General features: G+C 40.3%; 1 protein-coding gene across 6 annotated transcripts in view; it reads right to left on the minus strand.

Annotated features, from left to right (window-relative positions):
* The window catches only part of AMPH (amphiphysin), a 451,781-nt gene that overhangs the window by 75,255 nt on the left and 351,076 nt on the right, over window positions 1-25,450 (minus strand). For all 6 annotated transcript variants that reach the window (XM_069730254.1, XM_069730256.1, XM_069730258.1 and 3 more), the window contains exons 9-13: window positions 18,983-19,065; window positions 15,906-16,044; window positions 14,354-14,482; window positions 13,914-14,027; window positions 8,792-8,815 (exon numbers count right to left, since the gene is read on the minus strand). In XM_069730254.1, coding sequence (XP_069586355.1) covers window positions 8,792-8,815; window positions 13,914-14,027; window positions 14,354-14,482; window positions 15,906-16,044; window positions 18,983-19,065 — 489 coding nt within the window. The remainder of the gene's footprint in view (window positions 1-8,791; window positions 8,816-13,913; window positions 14,028-14,353; window positions 14,483-15,905; window positions 16,045-18,982; window positions 19,066-25,450) is intronic.

The following is a 25,450-nucleotide window of genomic DNA, read 5'->3' on the forward strand; positions in this document are numbered from 1 at the left end:
TTAAGTTATCTGCCATCCATTGGGTAGGAGATAACTTCCTGATTTCTGGATGTCTTTTCGCTGGGACCCCTGCCGATCCTAAGAATTGGGCTTGTGCGTGTCACGGTGCAGCAATGCAGGTGTGTGCAGACTCCACAAAGGAGAGTGAGTGACAGAAAAAGAGGTCACACTTGCCACACCGCAGCCCAGTGCAAGCTGCACTGCACCAACAGGTGGCGAAAGAGAGTGGTCAAAACAAGCCAAGTCCGTAACAGTAGGTAAGCGTATTTAAAGGGGAAAACAGAACTTGTGGTCAAAATACAAGCCGAGGGTCCGAACCAGCCAGGAGCAAAGGTACCGGAGACGTGAGACAGAGATCGGAGTCAGAGTAAGCCAAAAGGTCAAAAAGCCAGACAGACGTGTGGTAACAAAAATGGGAAACAGGAGACAAAGTCAGAGTTTAAGCCGAGTCACAAACGGAGGGGATACACACCAGAGTCAAACTGGGTTAGGTACAGGAGACAGGTCAGGAACAGGTAAGGGAGGTCAGCGGAAAAAGGAACACAGGTGTTTCACAGGTAGCAGTCCCAGCAAGCCCAAAACTATCACTGACACAAGCTGCCAGCAAGAGAACCAAGAAATAGCCACTCCCAAATCAAAGAGAGGCAGGAATAGTTAACCCCACCATGACCAGGCCGGAGCAGGAGAAACATGGCAAAATCTGACCCGGATCATGACAGTGTGAATGGAGTTGTGGTTAATCAAGCACACTGTCACTCTTTAGAGCTCCGATTCTCAGGATCAGTGGGAGAAAACTTGAGAAGACCACTTTAACCCCTTAATGACAGAGCCAATTTGCAGCTTAATGACCAGGCCAATTTTAACAATTCTGACCACTGTCACTTTATGAGGTTACACCGCTGGAACGCTTTAATGGATCCCGCTGATTCTGAGATTTATTTTTTAATGACATATTATACCTTATGATAGCCGTAAAATTTATTCAATATGACTTGTGTTTATTCATGAAAAAAACAGAAATATGGCGAAAATCTTTAAAATTTTGCAATTTTCAAACTTTAGATTTTTATGCCCTTAAATCAGAGAAATATGTCACACAAAATAGTTAATAAATAACATTTCCCACATGTCTACTTTACCTCAGCACAATTTTGGAAGCAAACTTTTTTTGTTAGGAAGTTATAAGGTTTTAAAGTTGACCAGCGATTTTCCAGTTTTACAACAAAATTTAATTTACAAAACTTTTTTTTAGGGACCATCTCACATTTAACCCCTTTCTGCCATCGGATGTACTATCCCATCCATGTGACCTGGGACTTAATTCTCATGGACAGCATAGTACATCTATACGTGATCAACGGGGGGAGCGCGGCCGATTGTTGCTGGGTATCAGCTGATTATCACAGCTGACACCCAGCACTATGTGCCAGGAGCGGTCATGGACCGCTCCCAGCACTTTAACCCCCGGAACACTGCGTGTTTCCCTGAGACCCTCAGAAAAACGAGATGTGATCGTGTTGTTCCGAGGATCTCCCTCCTGCAGGCCCCCGATTCCAAGATGGCCGCGGGATCCTTCCGGATCCTGCAGGGATGTGGCTTGTCAGCAATCTGACTTTACACAGTGATGTCCCACCCTGGGACAATGTAAAAGAGTTAAAAAAAATGAACATGTGCAAAAAAATTGTTTGTTAATTTCTTAAAGAAAAAAAATATAAAAACAAAAACCATTTATGTACATATTAAAAAAATAACAAAAGTACACATATTTAGTATTGTCGCGTTCGTAATGACTTGACCTATAAAAGTATCCCACTAGTTAACCCCTTCAGTGAACACCGTTAAAAAAAAAAACGAGGCAAAAACAATGCTTTATCATTATACCGCCGAACAAAAAGTGGAATAACACACGATCAAAATTACGTATATAAATAAACATGGTACTGCTGAAAGCGTCATCTTGTCTCGCAAAAAAAAAAACGAACTGTGATACAGTGTCATCAGCAAAAAAAAATAAAAAAATAAAAAAGTTATAGCCCTCAGAATAAAGCGATGCAAAAATAATAATTTTTTAATATAAAATAGTTTTTATTGTATAAAAGCACCAAAACATAAAAAATGCTATAAATGAGGTATCGCTGTAATCATACTAACCCGAAGAATAAAACTGCTATATCAATTTTACCACAAGCGGAACGGTATAAATGCAGCACCCAAAAGAAATTCATGAATTGCTGGTTTCTGTTCATTCTGACTCCCAAAAATCATAATAAAAAGCGATCAAAAAATGTCATCTGCCTGAAAATGGTACCAATAAAAACGTCAACTCGTCCCGCAAAAAACAAGACCTCACATGACTCTGTGGGCCAAAATATGGAAAAATTATAGCTCTCAGAATGTGGTGATGCAAAAACTATTTTTTGCAATAAAAAGCGTCTTTTAGCGTGTGACAGCTGCCAAACAAAAACCAGCTATAAAAACGATAAAATAAAAAATGTATTTTTTTTCTATTTTCCCATTAGGGTTAGGGTTAGGGCTAAAGTTAGAGTTGTGGCTAAAGTTAGGGTTAGGGTTGGGGCTAAAGTTGGGATTAGGGTTTGGATTACATTTAAGGTTGGGATTAGGGTTAGGGGGGTGTCAGGGTTAGGGGTGTGGTTAGGGTTAGGTTAGGGTTGGGATTAGGGTTAGGGGTGTGTTGGGGTTAGGGATGTGTTGGGGTTAGGGGTGTGGTTAGGGTTGGGATTAGGGTTAGGGGAGTTTTTGGGTTAGAGGTGCGGTTAGGGTTATGGTTAGGGATGGGATTAGGGTTAGGGGTGAGTTCGGGTTAGGGTTGGAGAAAGAATTGGGGGTTTCCACTGTTTTGGCACATCAGGGGCTCTCAATTCCAGCCAATTCTGCATTGAAAAAGTAAAACAGTGCTCCTTACCTTGCGAGCTCTGCCGTGCGCCCAAACAGTGGTTTACCCCCACATTTGGGGTAGCAGCGTACTCAGGACAAATTGGACAACAACTTTTGTGGTCCAATTTCTCCTGTTACCCTTGGGAAAATAAAAATTTGGGGGCTAAATTATCATTTTTGTTGGAAAAAATATGATTTTTTATTTTTACGGCTCTACGTTATAATAAACTTCTGTGAAGCACTTGGGGGTTCAAAGTGCTCACCACACATCTAGATAAAGTTCCTTAGGGAATCTACTTTCCAAAATGGTGTCACTTGTGGGGGATTTCCACTGTTTAGGCACATCAGGGGCTCTCCAAACGCGACATGGCATCCGATCTCAATTCCAGCCAATTCTGTGTTGAAAAAGTAAAACAGTGCTCCTTACATACCAATCTCTGCCATGCACCCAAACAGGGGTCTACCCCCACATATGGGGTATCAGCATACTCAGGACAAATTGCACAACAATGTTTGAGGTCCAATCTCTCCTGTTACCCTTGGGAAAATAAACAATTGGGGGAAAAATATAATTTTCGTGGAAAAATATGATTTTTTTATTTTTACGGCTCTACGTTATAAACTTCTGTGAAGCACTTGGGGGTTCAAAGTGCTCACCACACATCTAGATAAGTTCCATAGGGAATCTACTTTCCAAAATGGTGTCACTTGTGGGGGTTTCCACTGTTTAGGCGCATCAGGGGCTCTACAAATGCGACATGGTGTCCTATCTCAATTCCAGCCAATTTTGTATTGAAAAGTCAAACGGCGCTCCTTCCCTTCTGAGCTCTGCCATGTGCACAAACAATGGTTTACCCCCACATATGTGGTATCTGCGTACTCAGGATTATTTGTACAACAACTTTTGGGGTCCAATTTCTCCTGTTACCCTTGGTAAAATAAAACAAATTGGATCTGAAGTAAATTTGTTGTGAAAAAAAGTTAAATGTTCATTTTTAAAAAATATTCCAAAATTCCTGTGAAGAACGTAAAGGGTTAATAAACTTCTTGAATGTGGTTTTGAGCATCTTGAGGGGTGCAGTTTTTAGAATGGTGTCACATTTGGGTATTTTCTATCATACAGACCCCTCAAAGTGACTTCAAATGTGATATGGTCCCTAAAAAAATAGTGTTGCAAAAATGAGAAATCGCTGGTCAACTTTTAACCCTTATAACTTCCTAACAAATAAAATGGTTCCAAAATTGTGCTGATGTAAAGTAGACATGTGTTAAATGTTACTTATTAAGTATTTTGTGTGACATATCTCTGTGATTTAAGTGCATGAAAATTCAAAGTTGGAAAATTGCGAAATTTTCTAAATTTTCGCCAAATTTCTGTTTTTTTTTCACAAATAAACACAAGTAATATCGAGGAAACTTTACAGCTAACATGAAGTAAAATATGTCACAAGAAAACATTGTCAGAATCACCAGGATCAATGCAAGCATTCCAGAATTATAACCTCATAAATGGACAGTGGTCAGATTGTAAAAATTGGCCCGGTCATTAACATAAAAACAACCCATGGGGGTTAAGGGGTTAAAGTCGCTTTGAGTGGTGTACATGATAGAAAATACCCCAAAGTGACACCATTCTGAAAACTGTACCCTCAAGGTGCTTAAAACCACATTCAAGAAGTTTATTAACCCTTTACGTGCTTCACAGGAACTGAAGCAATGTGGAAGGAAAAAATTAACATTTAACTTTTTTTTTACAAACATTTTATTTCAGAACCTATTTATTTTATTTTCACAAGTGTAAAAAGAGAAAATGAACCATCAAATTTGTTGTGCAAATACTCTTAAATACGCCGATACCCCACATGTGGGGGTAAACCACTATGTGGGCGCACGGCAGAGCTCGGAAAAGAAGGAGCGCCGTTTGACTTTTTCAATGCAGAAATGGCTAGAATTGAAATTGGATGCCATGTTGAGTTTGGAGAGCCCCTGATGTGCCTAAACAGTGGAAACCCCCCACAAGTGACAACATTCTGGAAACTAGACCCCTTAAGGAACTTATCTAGATGTGTGATGAGCACTTAAAACCCCAAGTGCATCACAGAAGTTTATAATGTAGAGCCATGAAAATAAAAAAAAATTTGCCACAAAAATTATTTTTTCACCCCAAAATTTTTATTTTTCACAAGGGTAACAGGAGAAATTAGGCCCCCCCGGTTGTTGTGCAATGTGTTTTGAGTACGTCAATACTCCATATGTGGCGATAAACCACTGTGCGTACGGTAGAGCTCGGAGTGAAAGGTGCACCGTTTGACTTTTTCAATGCAGAATTGGCTAGAATTGAGATCGGGTGCCGTGTTGCGTTTGGAGAGCCCCTGATGTGCCTAAACAGTAGAAACCCCCCACAAGTGGCACCATTTTGGAATATAGACCCCCCCAAGGATCTAATCTAGATGTGTTGTGTGAACTTTGAACCCCCAAGTGTTTCACTAAAGTTTATAACGCAGAGCCGTGAAAATAAAAAAATATTTTTTTTTCTACAAAAATGATTTTCTTGCCACAATTTTTTATTTTCACAAGGGTATCAGGAGAAATTGGACCCCAAACGTTGTTGTCAAATTTGTCCTGAGTACGCTGGTACCCCATATGTTGTAGAAAACTACTGTTTGGGCACACGTCGGAGCTCATAAGGGAAGTAGTGACGTTTAAAAATGCAGACTTTGATGGAATGCTCAGCAGGGCGTCATGATGCGTTTGCAGAGCCACTAATGAACCACCTAAACACTAGAAACCCCCATAAGTGACACCATTTTGGAAACTAAACCCCCCAAGGAGCTTATCTAGATGTGTGGTGAGCACTTTACCCCCCAAGTGCTTCACAAACCTTTATAATGTGGAGCCGTGAAAATAAAAAATCATATTTTTTCCACAAAAATGATATTTTCACCCCAAAATTTTTACTTTTACAAGGGTAACAGGAAAAATTGGACCAAAAAAGTTGTTGTGCAATTTGTCATGAGTATGCTGATACCTCATATGTAGGGGGATCACTGTTTGGGCGCATGACAGAGCTCGGAAGGGAGGGAGCACCATTTGATTTTTTTTTAATGCAAAATTGGCTGGAATCAATGTTGGCACCATGTCGCGTTTGGAGACCCCCTGATGTACCTGAACAGTGGAAACCCCCCAATTCTAGCTCCAACCCTAACCCCAACACACTCCTAACCTGAATCCCAACCCTAACCATAACCATCACACCTCTAGCCCCAGCACACTCCTAACCCTAATCCCAACCCTATCTAAAACCCTTACCACAAACTTAACCCCAACACACCCCTAACCCTAATTCCAATCCTAACTATAACCCTAACACCAGCCCTAACACTAATCCCAACCCTAATCCTAATCACAACCCTAACCCTAATGTCAACCCTAACCCCAACCCTAGTCCCAACCCTAACTTTAGCCCCAACCCTAACTGTAACTTTAGCCCAACTCACTTTAGCCCAACTCTAACCCCAATGGGAAAATGGAAATAAATATATTTTATTATTTTTCCCTAACTAAGGGGGTGAAAAAGGGGGGTTTATTTACTATTTTTTTAATTTTGATCACTGTGATAGGGTCTATCACAGTGACCAAAATGAACCAATAGGAAAAATCTCCTTATTGTTGCCGAGTGCCGGCCAGCAGATCTCGGCGGATGCACTGCATAGTGCGCCTGCCATTTTCTCCTTGAAGAAGCCGGAGACACGGGGGACTTCAGGGGCTATGGAGGGACTACGGAGATACCGGGGGATCAGGAACCCTATTTCTCTCTCCTCTGATGTGCGATCACATCAAAGGAGAGAGAAATTAAATGACATATTGTGCATTTTTTTTGCTGTCACCTTTAAATGGTTAATAACAGCGATCGCAACCCCGGGTTTGGTTAAAACCAACCCGAATTATGTTCTATGGGGTCTCGGCTGCCAAGGGAATCCCCGAAGAAAACCTGACTCTGGGGAGCGCTATACACTTAATGGCATTGTGGTTTAAGCACCCTTAACTACCGCTGTGAAAAGGAATGTAGACTGTACAGGTAAATAAGAAAACTCAAAATGTACAGACTGTAAACTTAAAAATGTGACCATGCACTTTGTGTCCTCTAATGTATGGGCTTTTGGGGAGGGAATGAGTGGAGATCTACAATCTGAAGATCAGTCTGCTAAATATGTAGACTATTTGACTCACGTATATCGCTCTAAGAAAACTATTATTAGTAGTGATAAATACAGGTGCATCTCACAAAATTAGAATATCATCAAAAAGTTAATTTATTTCTGTTCTTCAATACAAAAAGTGAAACTCATATATCAAATAGAGTCATTACAAACAGAGTGATGTATTTCAAGTGTTACTTTCTGTTAATGTTGATGATTATGGCTTACAGCCAATGAAAGCCTAAAAGTCATTATCTCAGTAAATTACAATACTTTATAAAACCACCTTGAAAAAAATGATTTTTAAATCTGATTTGGCAACAATTACTGTATCAATGCGGCATGGCATTTCATTCTCCAGCAGGACGTGGCACCTGTCCACACTGCCAAAAGTACCAATACCTGGTTTAAAAACAACAGTATTACTGTGCTTGATTGGCCAGCATACTCACCTGACCTTAACCCCATAGATAATTTATGGGGTATTGTAAAGAGGAAGATGAGAGACACAAGACCTCACAATGCAGACGAGCTGAATGCTGCTATCAAAGCAACCTGGGCTTCCATAACACCTCAGCAGTGCCACAGGCTGATCGCCTCCATGCCACGTAACATTGATGCAGTAAATGATGCCAAAGGAGCCCCAACCTACTAAACATACATTTCAGTAGGCCAACATTTCGGATTTTAAAATCATTTTTTCAAGGTGGTTTTATAAAGTATTCTAACTTACTGAGATAGTGATGTTTGAGTTTTCATTAGCTGTAAGCCAGAATCCTCAACATTAACAGAAATAAACACTTGAAATATATCACTCTGTAATGACTCTATACAGTATATGAGATTCACTTTTTGTATTGAAGAACTGAAATGAATTAACTTTTTGATTATATTCTAAATTTGTGAGATGCACCTGTAAATCAGTTTTTTGATGTGTAAAAATAGAAAGGAAAATCAAATGTTACTGAATGAAGCCAACAACTGGTAACACACTGTTACTCTTTTAAAGCCACCACCCTAGAGCTCTGTGCTGTGGAAGAATCCCAGTAAAAATGTAAAGTGAACTGTCAGAAATGTGGAAAAATTCAGCAATGGGTCCAACAAAAATCTTCTTTTATTCAGAATCCATTAAAATCCACAAACATTAGTAACTTCAGACGCGTTTCTGACAGCTATCATTATTCATTGCATACATGCATGAACTGGTCCTAGTTTTATTATTTAAAAAATAAGGAGCCAAGGGTTTGGGAATATGGATTAGGTAGCAAGTAGGCGGTAAAATTAGCAAATTCTCTGTACTGGTTAGAAAGTAATGAGCAAGTGGAGGTTTCAGGATGACAAAACTGATGTTAATAGATATAATATATTGAAAAATCATTTTAAATAATATTTTCAAACTAACAGTCATTTTTTTGCCCCTGGGTCTGGGGATAGTTGAGCACTATGCTCGGCTGGTCTTTGGCACTCCCATAAGAATGCCTGGAGAAGCAGAGTGTACGATCGACCTCTGCTCCACTCGCACAGGGCTCTTCACTTTGTATATGGCTGTCAGCTCATCCGTCATGTTGTTCATATGTAACAGCTGAATCTATTATGCTGACCAGTTTATGATTTTAAAAACTAACTTTAATAAAAAGCCGTTTTTATCTACAAAGGAAATTATATAAAGTAATCTTGTAAATAAAAAGTCCTCTTACCGTCCAGAGATCCCAAGGCAATGTCTAAAAATGTAAAACATAAATAAATTAGGTACAACCATATTGATGCAAAATCAGACAGCACATGTGTAAGTGTTTTCATCTTGACGTGGCAATGGCAGCAGGCGGCCCAGTGAATGTATGACTTATATTTTGGAAAAAAATGATAATTTGTTGTATTCTGGACTAAATGTCTGTTTCATATTTATTTCATTAAATGAGTTGTCTATTACTGAACAACCCCAAATTCAGGTCCACATAGTGTTAGGACTGGCGGAACGCACCAAGTAAGATGATATAGATGCGTTCGCAGTCCGGGGTCCACCGTGCAGGCGAAACCCGCTGCTAGTGAATGACAGACTATATGGCGGTACTAAAATTATAAACAAGTGGGTTAAACCTCACCCAACGTGAAGAAAGCGATCCTGTTAAGTCACAGGACCGCAGTACCGCACATAGAGCGCGAGCAAGTAGTCAGCGAACTTAACCCCAAAAGGGATTGAAGTCCGATTAGACCCTTGCTGGCACAACACCGCAACTGGGTGTGTAATGAAACTCATTAGTAATAAATGACCACAAGAGTGCGTGCGATGCCGCACTGACGGACGCCACTAACCACCCAGGCTTGGGTATGGAAAGCGCAAGGCAAGCGCACGGCGCCGTACTGGCAGGCACAGCTATAGGACGCTGTGATGTGTGTAACATACAGATGGATAGTCGGGCGCTAGAGAGCTACCATCATCCGCGAGCAGTCAACAACTCTAGGGAGGGATACTTAGGAGCTTTCATCCATCGACATACATCCATCTACACACACACATAATAATTGTACACTAGCGCATGGCCGTGCGGTCATGCGCAGTTTATATAGTTGCAGGACAGGAAGTGGCCACAGAAACTTTGCCCTTCCAAGACCAGCCAAGAGGACCAATGGAATGCGCTGCAGAGCCTGAGCACATGACCCTCGATCTCCAACGGGAGATCTTGCCCTGGGCATGCTCAGTGTGCGCAAATAAGGACTTAGTCCCAGAGAAGTCCGCTCGTTGCTGACCAGCACTGACTTTAATGGCAGGAGCTGAAGAAGCAGCAGTAACTCTCTGTACAGAGCGAGACCGAGCAAGACGCTGGGACCGACGTCCCTGCTGAGCAGACTCCACTGCGGCTGGATAGGAATGGGAGACCGCAGCGGAGATGGCCCGAGATTCCCCCTGTGCAGAAGTGGGAACTCGAGACCTAACACATAGAATATAAAAACATTGCATACTCACCTCCTGCTGCTGCGTTGTTTCATCGATATCGGTGCTGCTGTTCCTGGCAGCTGACATGACATTGTTATGTCACGTGACTGCTGCAGCCAATCAGTGGCTGGCAGCTAACTAGCTGCAACCTTTTCTATAAATACTAGATGGTGGCCCGATTCTAACGCATCGGGTATTCTAGAATATGCATGTCCACATAGTATATTGCCTAGCCACGTAGTATATTGCCCAACCACATAGTATATTGCCCAGCCACGTAGTATATTGCCCAACCACATAGTATATTGCCCAGCCATGTAGTATATTGCCCAGCCATGTAGTATATTGCCCAGCTACGTAGTATATTGCCCAGTCACGTAGTATATTGCCCAGTGACATAGTATATTGCCCAGCCACGTAGTATATTGCCCAGCTACGTATTATATTGCCCAGCTACGTAGTATACTTCCCAGCCACATAGTATATTGCCCAGCTACGTAGTATATTGCCCAGCTACGTAGTATATTGCCCAGCTACGTAGTATATTGCCCAGTGACGTAGTATATTGCCCAGCCACGTAGTATATTGCCCAGTCATGTAGTATATTGCCCAGTTACGTAGTATATTGCCCAATGACGTAGTATATTGCCCAGCCACATAGTATATTGCCCAGCCACGTAATATATTGCCCAGTCACGTAGTATATTGCGCCGACACGTAGTATATTGTCCAGCCACGTAGTATATTGCCCAGTGATGTAGTATATTGCCCAGCCATGTAGTATATTGCCCAGTCACGTAGTATATTGCCCAGCGATGTAGTATATTGCACAGCCACATATTATATTGCCCAGCCACGTAGTATATTGCCCAGCCACGTAGTATATTGCCCAGCCACGTGGTATATTGCCCAGTCACGTAGTATATTGCCCAGTCACGTAGTATATTGCCCAGTCACGTAGTATATTGCCCAGTCACATAGTATATTGCCTAGTGACGTAATATATTGCCCAGCCATGTAGTATATTGCACAGCGACGTAGTATACAGCACAGACCCACGTAGTATACAGCACAGACACGTAGTATACTGCCCAGTCACGTAGTATATTGGCCAGTCACGTAGTATTTTGCCCAGCTACGTAGTATATTGCCCAGCCACGTATATAACAGGTTAAAAAAATAAAAAATAAACATATACTCACCATCCGAGGGCCCCTTGTTGTTCTGTCGCCTGTGTGCGGTACACGCGGCAGCTTCCGGTCCCAGGGTTGGTATGAGCGCAGGACCTGTGATGATGTCGCGGTCACATGACCGTGACGTCATGGCAGGTCCTTCTCGCATAGCATCCTTAGCACCGGAACCTGTTGCTTGCACTGCCGAGGACAGGACGTCATGTCGGAGGGTGAGAATAACGTTTTATTTAAATTATTATTATTTGTAACATTAGATCTTTTTACTATTGATGATGCGTATGCAGTAAAAAGTTGGTCACACAGGGTTAATAGCTGCGTAACCGGAGTGCATTACATCGCGCTCCGGTAACGCTGGCATTAACCCTGTGTGAGGGCTGACTGGATGACTGTATGGAGCGGGTACTGACTGCGGGGAGGAAAGAGCGGCCATATTGCCGCCGGACTGTGGCCATCGCTGATTGGTCGTGGCAATGGTCATGGGCGTTTTGCCACGACCAATCAGCGACTTGGATTCCATGACAGACAGAGGCCGCGACCAATGAATATCCATGACAGAAAGACAGAAGGACAGACAGAAGGACAGACAGAAAGACGGAAGCGACCCTTAGACAATTATATAGTAGATTGATCAGCGGCAGCTGATTGGCTGCACAAGTCATGTAACACAACAATGCCACGTCATCTGCTGGGAACAACAATGCCGATATGCACTTCAGGAGGTGAGTATACATTGTCTTTATATTCCATGGGGAACTGAATTCATCAAGCTGGGACTGTTCACTAATGGAAGACTCCTTTGAGGTCAGAGTTTATAATAATAGTGAGCTAAAATTGTTTAGACATCTTTTACTACTCACATCCTGAGAGAATAAAGCCCAGGTTTATTCAATATGCTGTATATCTTTTGCATCTATAGCAAAACAGCATGAACAATAGAGCACTCCCCAATTATCTCTGAAATGGTTATGAAAAGGATGTTACAACTTCCATACATCTGGAAGACCGATGACATCTTTTATGCCCTCATTCACACCTTTTTATTTACGACATTGAAAAAAATTCCGCATTTTCATTGATATCTTTGATTTTCTTATTTTCTTTTATATTGTTTTTTTAGATACCACTGTCCTAACAGCGATAAATAATACAAGACTTTCAATTAAATAGAATGCACAAAGTAAACACTAAAAACAGCAGTAAAGGTTACCAAACTTATCTTCGAGAATATGCTAATTCTGCTTCAGTCTGTGCTTTTCTCAGAAAATGACAGTTATTAGCTGGAGAACTGAAGAAGACTGATCTGATAATTTAGAGGTAACATTTCGTCTAGACGTATAATTTACACATTTTAATCATGTCCCTTTTACTGTCAAAAATACATATGTTCAATATATCCACGATAAGAAAAATGCACCACCGAGCATTACTAAGAAAGACCGAACCTATAATCAAACTGTCAAACATTCAAGAACCTTTAAATGTCAAGATATATTCTGTGCTTGACTTTTAATCCTGTGAACTTCACAAAACACTGACTAGTATTTTATCAATTTTCAGCAAATAACACACTTATGCAATTGAAAAATGTTCTGAAGATATCAAAGGGACTGAGTATACAGATCATCACTATAAACCTTTCATGACGCAGAAAATACTTCAAACTCACTTCCAGCATAAAGACTTGATCTGTGGCTACCAATGCTACACCCCAAAGTACAATAATATTTCATGTATCAATTAGACAACTCATTTCTACATACATTAGTAGAGAATATAGATGTCAAAAGATGGGGGAGCTTTCTGGAGATGCCCCTGTATTAGCCAGAGCGGAGAGTCACTGAATATCAAATGCCTCTGCTCTGGTGGACCCAGTCCAGGATCATGTATTCATTTATACACTTCTAAAACGGAATAGTTCTGAAGTGACACTGCATTTCCCCTGCAGCAGTTGTAAGAAAGAACCTTTAGAAAATCAACCTAAACTGAATGACATAGATAGATAGATAGATAGATAGATAGATAGATAGATAGATAGATACTAAATAGATAGATAGATAATAGATAAATATTAGATAGATAATAGATGATAGATAGATACTAGATAGATAGATAATTGATAAATGTTAGATAGATAATAGGTAGATAATAGATGATAGATAGATAGATAGATAGATAGATAGATAGATAGATAATAGATAGATAATAGATAAATGTTAGTTAGATAATAGATAGATGATAGATAGATAGATAGATAGATAGATAGATAGATAGATAGATAGATAGATAGATAGATAGACAATAGATGGGATAGAAAAGAGATAGATAATAGATAGAATGATAGATAAGATATAGATAATAGATAGATAATAGATAGATTATATTTAATAGATAGGAGGATAGATAAGAGATAGATAGAAAGATAGATAGATAGATAGATTATATAATAATAGATAGGAGGATAGATAAGAGATAGATAGATAGATAGATATATAAGAGATAAATGTTAGATAGATAATAGATAGACAATAGATAGATGATAGATAATAGATAGAATAGATAAGAGATAGATAAGAGATAGAAGGATAGATAAGAGATAAATAGATAATAGATAGAATGATAGATAAGAGATACATCGATAAATCGATCGATAGATAGAATTGTGAATATATCCAGAAATATAGTGACTCGTACCTGGGACATCGGAGAATGAGACTGTGTTATTCCTGCTGATGCAGCTTCTGGTTTGAAAGGATCAAAGTCCAAATCTAGTAAAGATTCTACTTTCTTTTCCTCTGCCATTTCATTCTATAAGAAACAAAACAATTACGATTAATCTCAGGTATCCACTTAACCATCTGCTCTACAAACCGCCTGCGTGCGCTGCTGCAATAATCTGAGAGGGAAAGCTCATTAGCAGGACACAGTCTCAGGCCGTTGTTAAGCCCTTGGAATTCTTACAATAAGTACGATACGCATCGGAAAACGTAATGGCAATCTGTCACCATATTCTCAAATAAAGGCAACTTAAACCGGCTCATCAATATTCCTAAAATGCTATTAACGTTAATGCAGAGAATATTCGGAATATACACTTCTCCAAAAACCAGACATTTAGGCAGCATTTCACCTACCTGTGAAGGGGTTGTCACATTGATCTCTGGGACAAAATTGTCTTCAAAGAAGCTAATGATAGTTTCTTGTGGAAGTTCTTTTGACGGAGTGAGTTTAGGTAGCGGTGGGACAGGAGGACCTTTTCTCAGCTAAGAGGAGAATCAGATATGTGTTAGTTAGTAATAGGTTTATAATCACTAAAAAATCTACACTTTAGAGCAGTAATGAAGGTTTTACATACACACACTGAAGATGGAGACCTCTACCTAGACGGATATCTTATTTTTCCCATTATGATCATTCTACCTCCTTGCTCCAACAATACAGATCTAGCACTGGTATTTTTTATGGTTCCCAACTGCATTCAATGTAAGTGAGAACATCAGTGTGTAAATCCATGCTGACCAGACATAAGGCTGTAGACCGTGAGAGAGGGTCCATAGAATCTACTAATGAAAGTACTGAAAGGTAGGTTTCCATAAAAGACTTTACAATTATCCATAAAGTCTCCAATATTAAAAGTTTGTTTAACTGTAAAAAAAAAACAACTAAAAAGGGTTGAAAATAAAATGAGCTAAAATACATAAAGGCATTAAGATAACCAAACCAATAAAATAATTACTTTTTCAATCCCCTGTCTCTTGAGTACAGCAGCTCCGGTCCTCCCCCTTGCAGCAAGCACTTTATGTATATGAACGCTGCCACCAATCATGCCACTGTCAGAGATTGACAGTGGCATTACTTGATTAACATGAGTAGATGTAGCTCAGCTCCGGCCACAGCTACTGGGGGCAGATGTTGGCTATTTAAAGTGTTTTTTTAGCTATGGAAATAAAAACTAACAGGCTGTACCCAGCACTGGCTCTGAGCAGTCACAGACAGCTCCTGCCAGCGATTCTATTGTCTGACGTCAACAGAGCAACTCTTCCACTTCTGGGCCGCTCTGACAACAGAGAGTGACTGCCGCCATCATGCTGATTGACAGCTGACTTCCCACAGCTAAGCAGGTAGCTGGCTGTCAATCAGCATATCGGCAGTCAAGCCCTGTAAACAGAGCAAAGCAGAAGAGAAGCAGCTGCCCCATCGACATGATGGTCTGTGATCACTCTGAGTTGGCAGAGATCACTGGTGGGCAGACCAGGTAGGTACCTGCCTGTTAGTTCTTAGGTCCATAGTAAAAAATAAAATAGTCTCAGATAACCCCTGCTGACACCCACCATGTGTGAAGCGGGTTCAGCTCCTGAGCCCGCTTCACAAGCACTGACCTGCTACATGATGATATATGGGGGGTTGAGTTAACATATTATAAACATGTGCTTAATAAACGTAATATATGGCTCTATTAGTTAATAAGGCCCTTGTGCTCGCTAGGACCAACTGATTTATAATGGGGTCTAACAAATTCCAGATGAACTTTCCTAATTTAGAGGAGAAGGATATTGGGTAATAAGCTGAATATGAAAGCAAAGGTTCCAAGTACAGTATAAATATTTTAAGTGAAGGTTTATGTTAATTTATACAGAGAGTAAATACATTCATAGCATTTATTTCTGCGATGTGATCTCTACGTACCTGTGAAGGAGATTTCGGTCTTGCTGGTGCTGGGGATGCAGGTGCTAATGTATGGTTAGGACTTGCTGTTGGACTAGGTATCTGTGAAACCTCTTCTGGTGGAGACGGGGTCTTCGCAATACGGAGTGGACCGGAATCACTAATGCAGAAGAAATAACAATACTTCTATTTTGCATTAGGAAAGAGATGATTCGACAGTGTGGAAATATTTATCGTCAGATATTGTTTTCTAAAAAATAGCCTCTGCAAAATGTAAATGTAAAAATGGAAAGCGGATTCTAGAAGGGCAATAAGGGATCACTAAGCTAATTAGTATCAATCTGCATGAGCGTAGCAGTCACTCAGCCTTGAAAAGTCTGGCAGTTCATTGCTTTTACCTAGGAGGTAAGCCAAAGCACTCACCATCGTTTTCTGTTGCAGTATTAAAGAAATAAAATTATTTTTATTAAAAAAGTATCCTTTTTTTCTCAAGAACTTAGGCAACTACAAAGTCTAATTTACAAATAAGATATGAATAATTAATTCAACCAAATCTTCACACTCACTTGTATTATCCTTGACTGATAGCCATGCTATATTTTACCAATCATTCATGAGATCTACCACTTACATAATACTGATTACAATATTCTTTCATTTTAATTTATTATATTTTTCATTTTTGAGGTAGTAAATTCCAGATACCAAGCCTCTAATAAATCTGACCTGTTAAAGGAAAGCTGTCAGCAGGTTTTTGCCATGTAATCTGAAGACAGCATGGTGTAGGGATTAAAACCCAGATTTCAGCGATGCCTCTCTTATCAAGCTCCGTGCTGTTGTTTACTTGCAATGATTTTAACAGCACCAGGAGCTTATCATTGCTGGGACACAGAGGCTCTGTGCCTCCTAGTCTGACTCAACCCCTTTTGTGATAAGCAGCTCACTGTCTATAGACATTGTACGTATAGAGCCTGATGTGGGCTGGGTTAACTTTCTAAGCTCTGCTGCATTGCTAAATCTAAAAACTCTGATTGCATCAGAAGAGCGGCACTGAATTCAGCTTCTCTTTGCCTACATTATGCTGCTCTCAGATTAGGTAGCTAAAACTTGCTGACAGATTCCCTTTAACCCCTTCATGACCTGGGGCATTTTTGTTTTTCGCTCTCCTTCCCAGAGCCATAACTTTTTTATTTTTCTGTCAATATGACCATGTGAGGGCTTACTTTCTGCGGGGAGAGCTTTACTTTTGAACGACACCATTGGTTTTAGCATGTCGTGTACTAGAAAACGGGAAAACAATTCCAAGTGAGGTGAAAAAAAGTGCAATCCACTTACAATACAATACACTTGTTTTTTGTTTGGCTTTTTTGCTAGGTTCACTAAATGCTAAAACTGTCATTGTGATTCTCCAGGTCATTACGAGGTCATAGACACCAAACATGTCTAGGTTCTCTTTTATCTAGGTGGTGAAAAAAAAATCCAAACTTTGCTAAAAAAAAGTGCCATTTTCTGATACCTGCAGCGTCTCCATTTTTTCGTCATCTGTGGTCGGTTGAGGGCTTATCTTTTGCACGCCGAGCTGACATTTTTAATTATACCATTTTGGTGCGGATACGTTCTTTTGATTGCCTGTTATTGCATTTTAACGCACTATTGCGGCGACCAAAAAAACGTAATTCTGGCGTTTCAATTTTTTTTCTCGTTACGCCATTTAGCGATCAGGTTAATCCTTTTTTTATTGATAGATCGGGCGATTCGGAACGTGGTGATACCAAATATTTGTAGGTTTGATTTTTTTTATTGTTTTATTTTGAATGGGGCGAAAGGGGCGTGAATTAAACTTTTCTATTTTTTTATTTTTTTCATATTTTTTAAAACATTTTTTTTTTACTTTTGCCATGCTTCAATAGCTTTCATGGAAGGCTAGAAGCTGGCACCACTCGATCGGCTCTGCTACATAGAAGCAAAGCTGAGATTGCTCCTATGTAATAGAATTGTTGCATTGCTATGAGCGCCGACCACAAGGTGGTGCTCATAGCAATCCGGCATCAACAACCATAGAGGTCTCAAGGAGACCTCTGGTTGTCATGCTGACGCATCTCTGACCCCCGATCACGTGACGGGGGTCAGCGATGCGCTCATGTCCGGCAGGATGGCCGGAAGCCCTAGATAGATGCCGCTGTCAGCGTTTGACAGCAGCATTTAATTAGTTAATAGCGGCGGGTGAATCGCGATTCCACCTGCCACTATTGCGGGCACATGTCAGCTGTTCAAAACAGCTGACATGTCCTGGCTTTGATGCGGACTCACCGCCGGATCCCGCATCAAAGCAGGGGATCTGACCTCGGACGTACTATCCCGTCTGAGGGCAGAAAGGGGTTAAGGACCAGGTGGTTTTTCATTTTTGCATTTTTCTTCTACCCTTCTTCCAAGAGGCTTAACTTTTTCGTCATCATTGTGCCATAACAGAGATATTGTCCAAAAGTAGTGCATCTAGGGAAGAATAGTTCTAGATCTAACAAATGGAAATTAGGCCACGCTACGTATTTAGCTAGTATTTTACATCTGCATTTGTAAACCAAATCCAGGAATAGGTACAAAGATGCAGAAGTGGTGACGTGTTTCTATTATACTTTTCCTCTGATTGCGCCACTCCTGATGTTGGCTTACAAAAACTGATGTAAAATACTGACAAAATACGTGTGAATGCGGCCTTAGTGGGTTGAGAAGGCTCACATGCTGGTTCCTTCTAGCTAACATATATACTACTGTGCCTGATGGCCCCTTTAATAATAGGTGAATGTGGTTGTCCCATTTATCCGCTAAGTATGGTATGTCCTTCCTAGCTTCTTCTCTAGCATATTTCCTGTCAGTATAGACAAGGGAAAAAATGCAAGAATGGTGAGATCTCTCTTCCCAATCTTCTGGGATTGTAGACGAAGTTGCTGATCATCTCTTGAGTCTTGTTTTTTTTCTGAAACTGCTGGCACTGAATCGGTCACAAATTTGCAATACTCACCTCATTCAAGAATTGGGATACAGAACTGAGATTAATTAATTGAAAAATTAATTATGACTTATATAGACAGGTGTCTTACCTTGGAGCTCCTTGAATAGTAAATGCTTTATCAGCATGCTGATCTCCTAACTTGGTCATAACTTCATAGAGTTTGTGACACAGCTGAAAAAAATAAACAGAAAAATAAAAAATATTATATATAAATGCACTTAACATTCTTTTTTACATACACACTGAATTATTGAACTGAACAACTAAATTGTTTTATTTTTGAATAGACTTTCTCAAGAATGTGTTGATGTGGTTTTGTATTTTTTTAGGTTTCTCAATGATCAGTCCATGATTTTTAGCTTAAGAATCCATCTTGCTTATTTTTTTGATCATTCATTTTCTCTTCCACATTTAGTATAATTATAATTGTATTGCAACACAGTTGGATCCAGAACATAGTAAAAAGTCTTGTTTTGTTAAATATCCTTTAAAAACTTTACAAAGCATGCTATTTCATATGCATGCTTTCCAGTAAAACCATAAGTCTTAGGAAAAGAGCTAAGAGTTAGTGTGTTTCAAAAATAAATGATTCCCCATGATTTAAGAATGACCGAAGTCACACTAGCGTATAATACGGACGAGTGCTATGCAAGAAAACATTGCATAGCACTGGGACCAGTGTTAATCTATGGGGCAGCTCACATCACCATTTTTGTTCTCGGGCGTATTCTACGTGCGAGTGAAATTGCAGCATGCTGTGATTGTACGCGTATATCGGCCGAGTCTCGCCAATCCAAGCCTATGGGTGTGAGAAAAAAATCGGACACCACACGGACCATCAGTGTGACTTGTGAGAAATACGTACATAGTTTCCTCATTTCAGCCCATTGAGCCATTAAATTCATTGGAGAAAAGAAGTGAGAAATGTAAAGCCATACAGATGTCATACGGATACATAGATGCGAGAAAATTGCATCATCGAATTGCAAATGCATTACACACGGATGACCATACAGAGAACATTTGTGCGACTCTCGGCCGAGAGAATGGGACCGATTTATCATACGTTAAGTGTGACACCAGCCAATGAAAAAGTCTCCGACAACCATTTATAATTATGAATTTGATACAAAATTAAAATTAAAAGAAATTAATAATGAACTAAAACAAGAACAAGAACATTTATAAAAATGCAAGAAAAAATTAAATTTAACCCCTTCGCGACATGCGCCGTACTAGTACTGCGCTGCCGGCACTGCATTAGTGCCAGCAGCAGTACTAGTACGGCGCACCGATCACCGCGGTCTCGCGCTGAGCGCCGCGGTGATCGGGTGCGGGTGTCAGCTGTATACGACAGCTGACACCCCGCAGCAATGCTCACGATCGGCGCTATCGCCGATCGCGGGCATTTAACCCCTCTGATGCCGCTGTCAGTAGTGACAGCGGCATAGAGGGGGATCGCGAAGGGACGGGGGCTCCCTGCGCTCTCCCACCGGAGCAACGCAATGAGATCGCGTTGCTCCGGTGACCCGGAAGGAGTCCCCGAATCCAAGATGGCCGCCGGACTCCTTCCGGGTCATGAAGTGACCTGGCTAGCCGGCGCCTGCTGAGAGCAGGCGCTGGAAGCCAGCTAAGCCGCCTGTCAGATCGTTGATCTGACAGTGTGCTATGCACAGTGTCAGATCAACGATCTGATCTAATACAGAGATGTCCCACCCTGGGACAATGTTAGAAAGTAAAAAAAAAAAAAATAGAATGTGTAAAAAAAAAAAAAAAAAAATCCCCAAATAAAAAAAACAAAACATTTCCCAATAAATCCATTTATTTATGTAAAAAAAAACAAAAACAATAAATGTACACATATTTGGTATCGCCGCGTCCGTAACGACCCGCTCTATAAAACTATCCCACTAGTTAACCCCTTCAGTGAACACCGCAAAAAAAAAACAAGGCAAAAAACAACGCTTTATTATCATACAGGCGAACAAAAAGTGGAATAACACGCGATCAAAACGACGGATATAAATAACCATGGTACCGCTGAAAACGTCATCTTGTCCCGCAAAAAAAAAGCCGCCATACAGCATCATCAGCAGAAAAATAAAAAAGTTATAGCCCTCAGAATAATGCGATGCAAAAACAATTATTTTTTTATATAAAATAGTTTTTATTGTGTAAAAGCGCCAAAACATAAAAAAAATTACATAAATGAGGTATCGCTGTAATCGTACTGACCCGAAGAATAAAACTGCTTTATCCATTTTACCAGACGTGGAACGGTATAAACGCCCCCCCTAAAAGAAATTCAGGAATTGCTGGTTTTTGTTCATTCCGCCTCCCAAAAATCGGAATAAAAAGCGATCAAAAAATGTCATCTGCCCGAAAATGTTACCAATAAAAACGTCAACTCGTCCCGCAAAAAACAAGACCTCATATGACTCTGTGGGCCAAAATATGGATAAATTATAGCTCTCGAAATGTGGTGATGCAAAAACTATTTTTTGCAATAAAAAGCGTCTTTTAGTGTGTGACAGCTGCCAATCATAAAAATCCGCCAAAAAAACGCTATAAAAGTAAATCAAACCCCCCTTCATCACCCCCCTTAGTTAGGGAAAAATAATAAAATGTAAAAAAATGTATTTATTTCCATTTTCCCATTAGTGCTAGGGTTAGGGCTAGGGTTAGGGCTAGGGTTAGGGCTAGGGCTAGGGTTAGGGCTACGGTTAGGGCTAGGGCTAGGGTTAGGGTTAGGGCTAGGGTTAGGGTTGGGGTTAGGGTTTCAGTTATAATTGGGGGTTTCCACTGTTTAGGCACATCAGGGGGCGTCCGATCTCAATTCCAGCCAATTCTGCTTTGAAAAAGTAAAACAGTGCTCCTTCCCTTCCGAGTTCTCCTGTGTGCCCAAACAGTGGTTCCCCCCAACATATGGGGTATCAGCGTTCTCAGGACAAGTTGGACAACAACTTTTGGGGTCCAATTTGTCCTGTTACCCTTGGGAAAATAAAAACATAGGGGATAAAATATCATTTTCGTGGAAAAAAAAATATTTTTTATTTTCACGGCTCTGCGTTATAAACTGTAGTGAAACACTTGTTGGTTCAAAGCTCTCACAACACATCTAGATAAGTTCCTTGGGGGGTCTAGTTTCCAATATGGGGCCACTTGTGGGGGGTTTCTACTGTTTAGGTACATCAGGGGCTCTGCAAATGCAACATGACGCCTGCAGACCAATCCATCTAAGTCTGCATTTCAAATGGCGCTCCTTCCCTTCCGAGCTCTGCCGTGCACCCAAACAGTGATTCCCCCCAACATATGGGGTATCAGCGTTCTCAGGACAAGTTGGACAACAACTTTTGGGGTCCAATTTGTCCTGTTACCCTTGGGAAAAAAAAACATAGGGGATAAAATATCATTTTCGTGGAAAAAAAATATTTTTTATTTTCACGGCTCTGCGTTATAAACTGTAGTGAAACACTTGTTGGTTCAAAGCTCTCACAACACATCTAGATAAGTTCCTTGGGGGGTCTAGTTTCCAATATGGGGTCACTTGTGGTGGGTTTCTACTGTTTAGGTACATCAGGGGCTCTGCAAATGCAACATGACACCTGCAGTCCATTCCATCTAAGTCTGCATTTCAAACGGTGCTCCTTCCCTTCCGAGCTCTGCCATGCACTCAAACGGTGGTTCCCCCCCACATGTGGGGTATCAGCGTACTCAGGACAAATTGGACAATAACATTTGTGGTCCAATTTCTCCTGTTACCCTTGGGAAAAAAAAAATTGCGGGCTAAAACATCATTTTGTGGAAAGAAAAAATGATTTTTTAATTTTCACAATGATACATTCTAAACTTTAGTGAAACAATTGGGGGTTAAAAGTGCTCACCACACATCTAGATAAGTTCCTTAGGGGGTCTTCTTTCCAAAATGGGGTCACTTGTGGGGGGTTTCCACTGTTAAGGCACGTCAGGGGCTCTCCAAATGCGACATGGCGTCCGATCTCAATTCCAGCCAATTTTGCATTGAAAAGTCAAATGGCACTCCTTCCCTTCCGAGCTCTGCCATGCGCTCAAACAGTGGTTTATCCCCATATATGAAGTATCGATGTACTCAGAACAAATTGCACAACAACTTTTGGGGTCCAATTTATCCTTTTACCCTTGGGAAAATAAAAAATTTGGGGCAAAAAGATCATTTTTTGTGAAAATTAATAAAAAATTTTTTTTTACGGCTCTACATTATAAACTTCTGTGAAGCACTTGGAGGTTCAAAGTGCTCACCACACATCTAGATTAGTTCCTTAGGGGGTCTACTTTCCAAAATGGTGTCACTTGTGGGGGTTTCCACTGTTTAGGCACATCAGGGGCTCTCCAATCGTGACATGGGCTCCGATCTCAATTCCAGCAAATCTTGCATTGAAAAGTCAAATGGCGCTCCTTCCCTTCCGAGCTCTGCCATGTGCCCAAACAGTGGTTTACCCCCACATATGGGGTATCGGCGTACTCAGGACAAATTGTACAACGACTTTTGTGGTCCAATTTCTCCTGTTACCCTTGGTAAAATGAAACAAATTGGACCTGAAGTAAAAATTTTGTGAAAAAAAAGTTAAATGTTCAATTTTTTTAAACATTCAAAAAATTCCTGTGAAGCACCTGAAGGGTTAATAAACTTTTTGAATGTGGTTTTGAGTACCTTGAGGGGTGCAGTTTTTAGAATGGTGTCACTTTTGGGCATTTTCTGTCATATAGACCCCTCAAAGTCACTTCAAGTGTGAGGTGGTCCGTAAAAAAATGGTTTTGCTAATTTTGTTGCAAAAATGAGAAATCGCTGGTCAACTTTTAACCCTTATAACGTCCTAACAAAAAAAAATTATGTTTCCAAAATTGTGCTGATGTAAAGCAGACATGTGGGAAATGTTGTTTATTAACTATATTATGTGATATAACTCTCTAATTTAAGGGCATAAAAACTAAGAGTTTGAAAATTGCTAAAGTTTCATAATTTCCGACAAATTTTTGTTTTTTTCACAAATAAATGCAAGTCATATCGAAGAAGTTTTACCACTATCATGAAGTACAATATGTCACGAGAAAACCGTGTCAGAATCACCAGGATCCGTTGAAGCGTTTCAGAGTTATGACCTCATAAAGTGACAGTGGTCAGAATTGTAAAAATTGGCCCTGTCACGTAGGTGAAAACAGGCTTTGGGGTGAAGGGGTTAAGGAGCTTGACCAAAAAACTTAGGGACAGAACAAGGGAGGAGGAAGCATTCTGAGAAGATCACGCCAATAATAAAAGTTTTAGAGGAACCAAATGAAAACTTTGATGTATTAAATGTTAACAAATTTGTGAGTACTCATGGTTAAATAACATTTCAAACACAAGTCTTCTGGTGATGCAGATTCAGACTTCAGGTTGAAAAAGCTAACAACCCTTATGTTTACTCAATACACTACAGGACACCATTCCTAGCCAGATTCCAGGAATTGGTGCAGAAAGATCTTTTAATATTATATTTACAAATTAACAGATCAATAGGCAACAGTCTTAGTAAGATTAAAAAGTCCACTATTCATGCTGTGAAAAAATAACAGGCAACTGAGAGTAAGAATGGCAGTTAAAGGGTCAGTAGTAGTAATAGATGCAGATCCCTAACTCAAATTACACAAACAAATGTTAAGTAACACAACATATGATGAATTAAAAAGTGACCCTACATATATATATTCCTGGAGAATTTTAAATCTTTATTAGATGAAGGCAATAGTAAAGGAGTTATAACACAGAAAGAATACAGTCATGGTCAACAGTATTGACACCCCTGCAATTCTGTCAGATAATAATCATTTTCTTCCTGAAAATGATTGCAAACACAAATTATTTGGAATTATTATCTTCATTTAATTTGTCTTAAATGAAAAAACACAAAAGAGAATGAAGCAAAAAGCAAAACATTGATCATTTCACCCTCAGCCTAATACTTGGTTGCACAACCTTTAGCCAAAATAACTGCGACCAACCGCTTCCGGTAACCATCAATGAGTTTTTTACAATGCTCTGCTGGAATTTTAGACCATTCTTCTTTGGCAAGCTGCTCCAGGTCCCTGATATTTGAAGGGTGCCTTCTCCAAACTGCCATTTTTAGATCTCTCCACAGGTGTTCTATGGGATTCAGGTCTGGACTCATTGCTGGCCACCTTAGAAGTCTCTAGTGCTTTCTCTCAAACCATTTTCTAGTGCTTTTTGAAGTGTGTTTTGGGTCATTGTCCTGCTGGAAGACCCATGACCTCTGAGGGAGACCCAGCTTTCTCACACTGGGCCCTACATTATGCTGCAAAGTTTGTTGGTAGTCTTCAGACTTCATAATGCCATGCACACGGTCAAGCAGTCCAGTGCCAGAGGCAGCAAAGCAACCCCAAAACATCAGGGAACCTCTGCCATGTTTGACTGTAGGGACCGTGTTCTTTTCTTTGAATGCCTTTTTTTTTCTCCTGCAAACTCTATGCTGATGCCTTTGCCCAAAAAGCTCTACTTTTGTCTCATCTGACCAGAGAACAT

Source organism: Ranitomeya imitator, chromosome 6 (genome assembly GCF_032444005.1).
Source record: "Ranitomeya imitator isolate aRanImi1 chromosome 6, aRanImi1.pri, whole genome shotgun sequence".
NCBI classification, from domain to species: domain Eukaryota; kingdom Metazoa; phylum Chordata; class Amphibia; order Anura; family Dendrobatidae; genus Ranitomeya; species Ranitomeya imitator.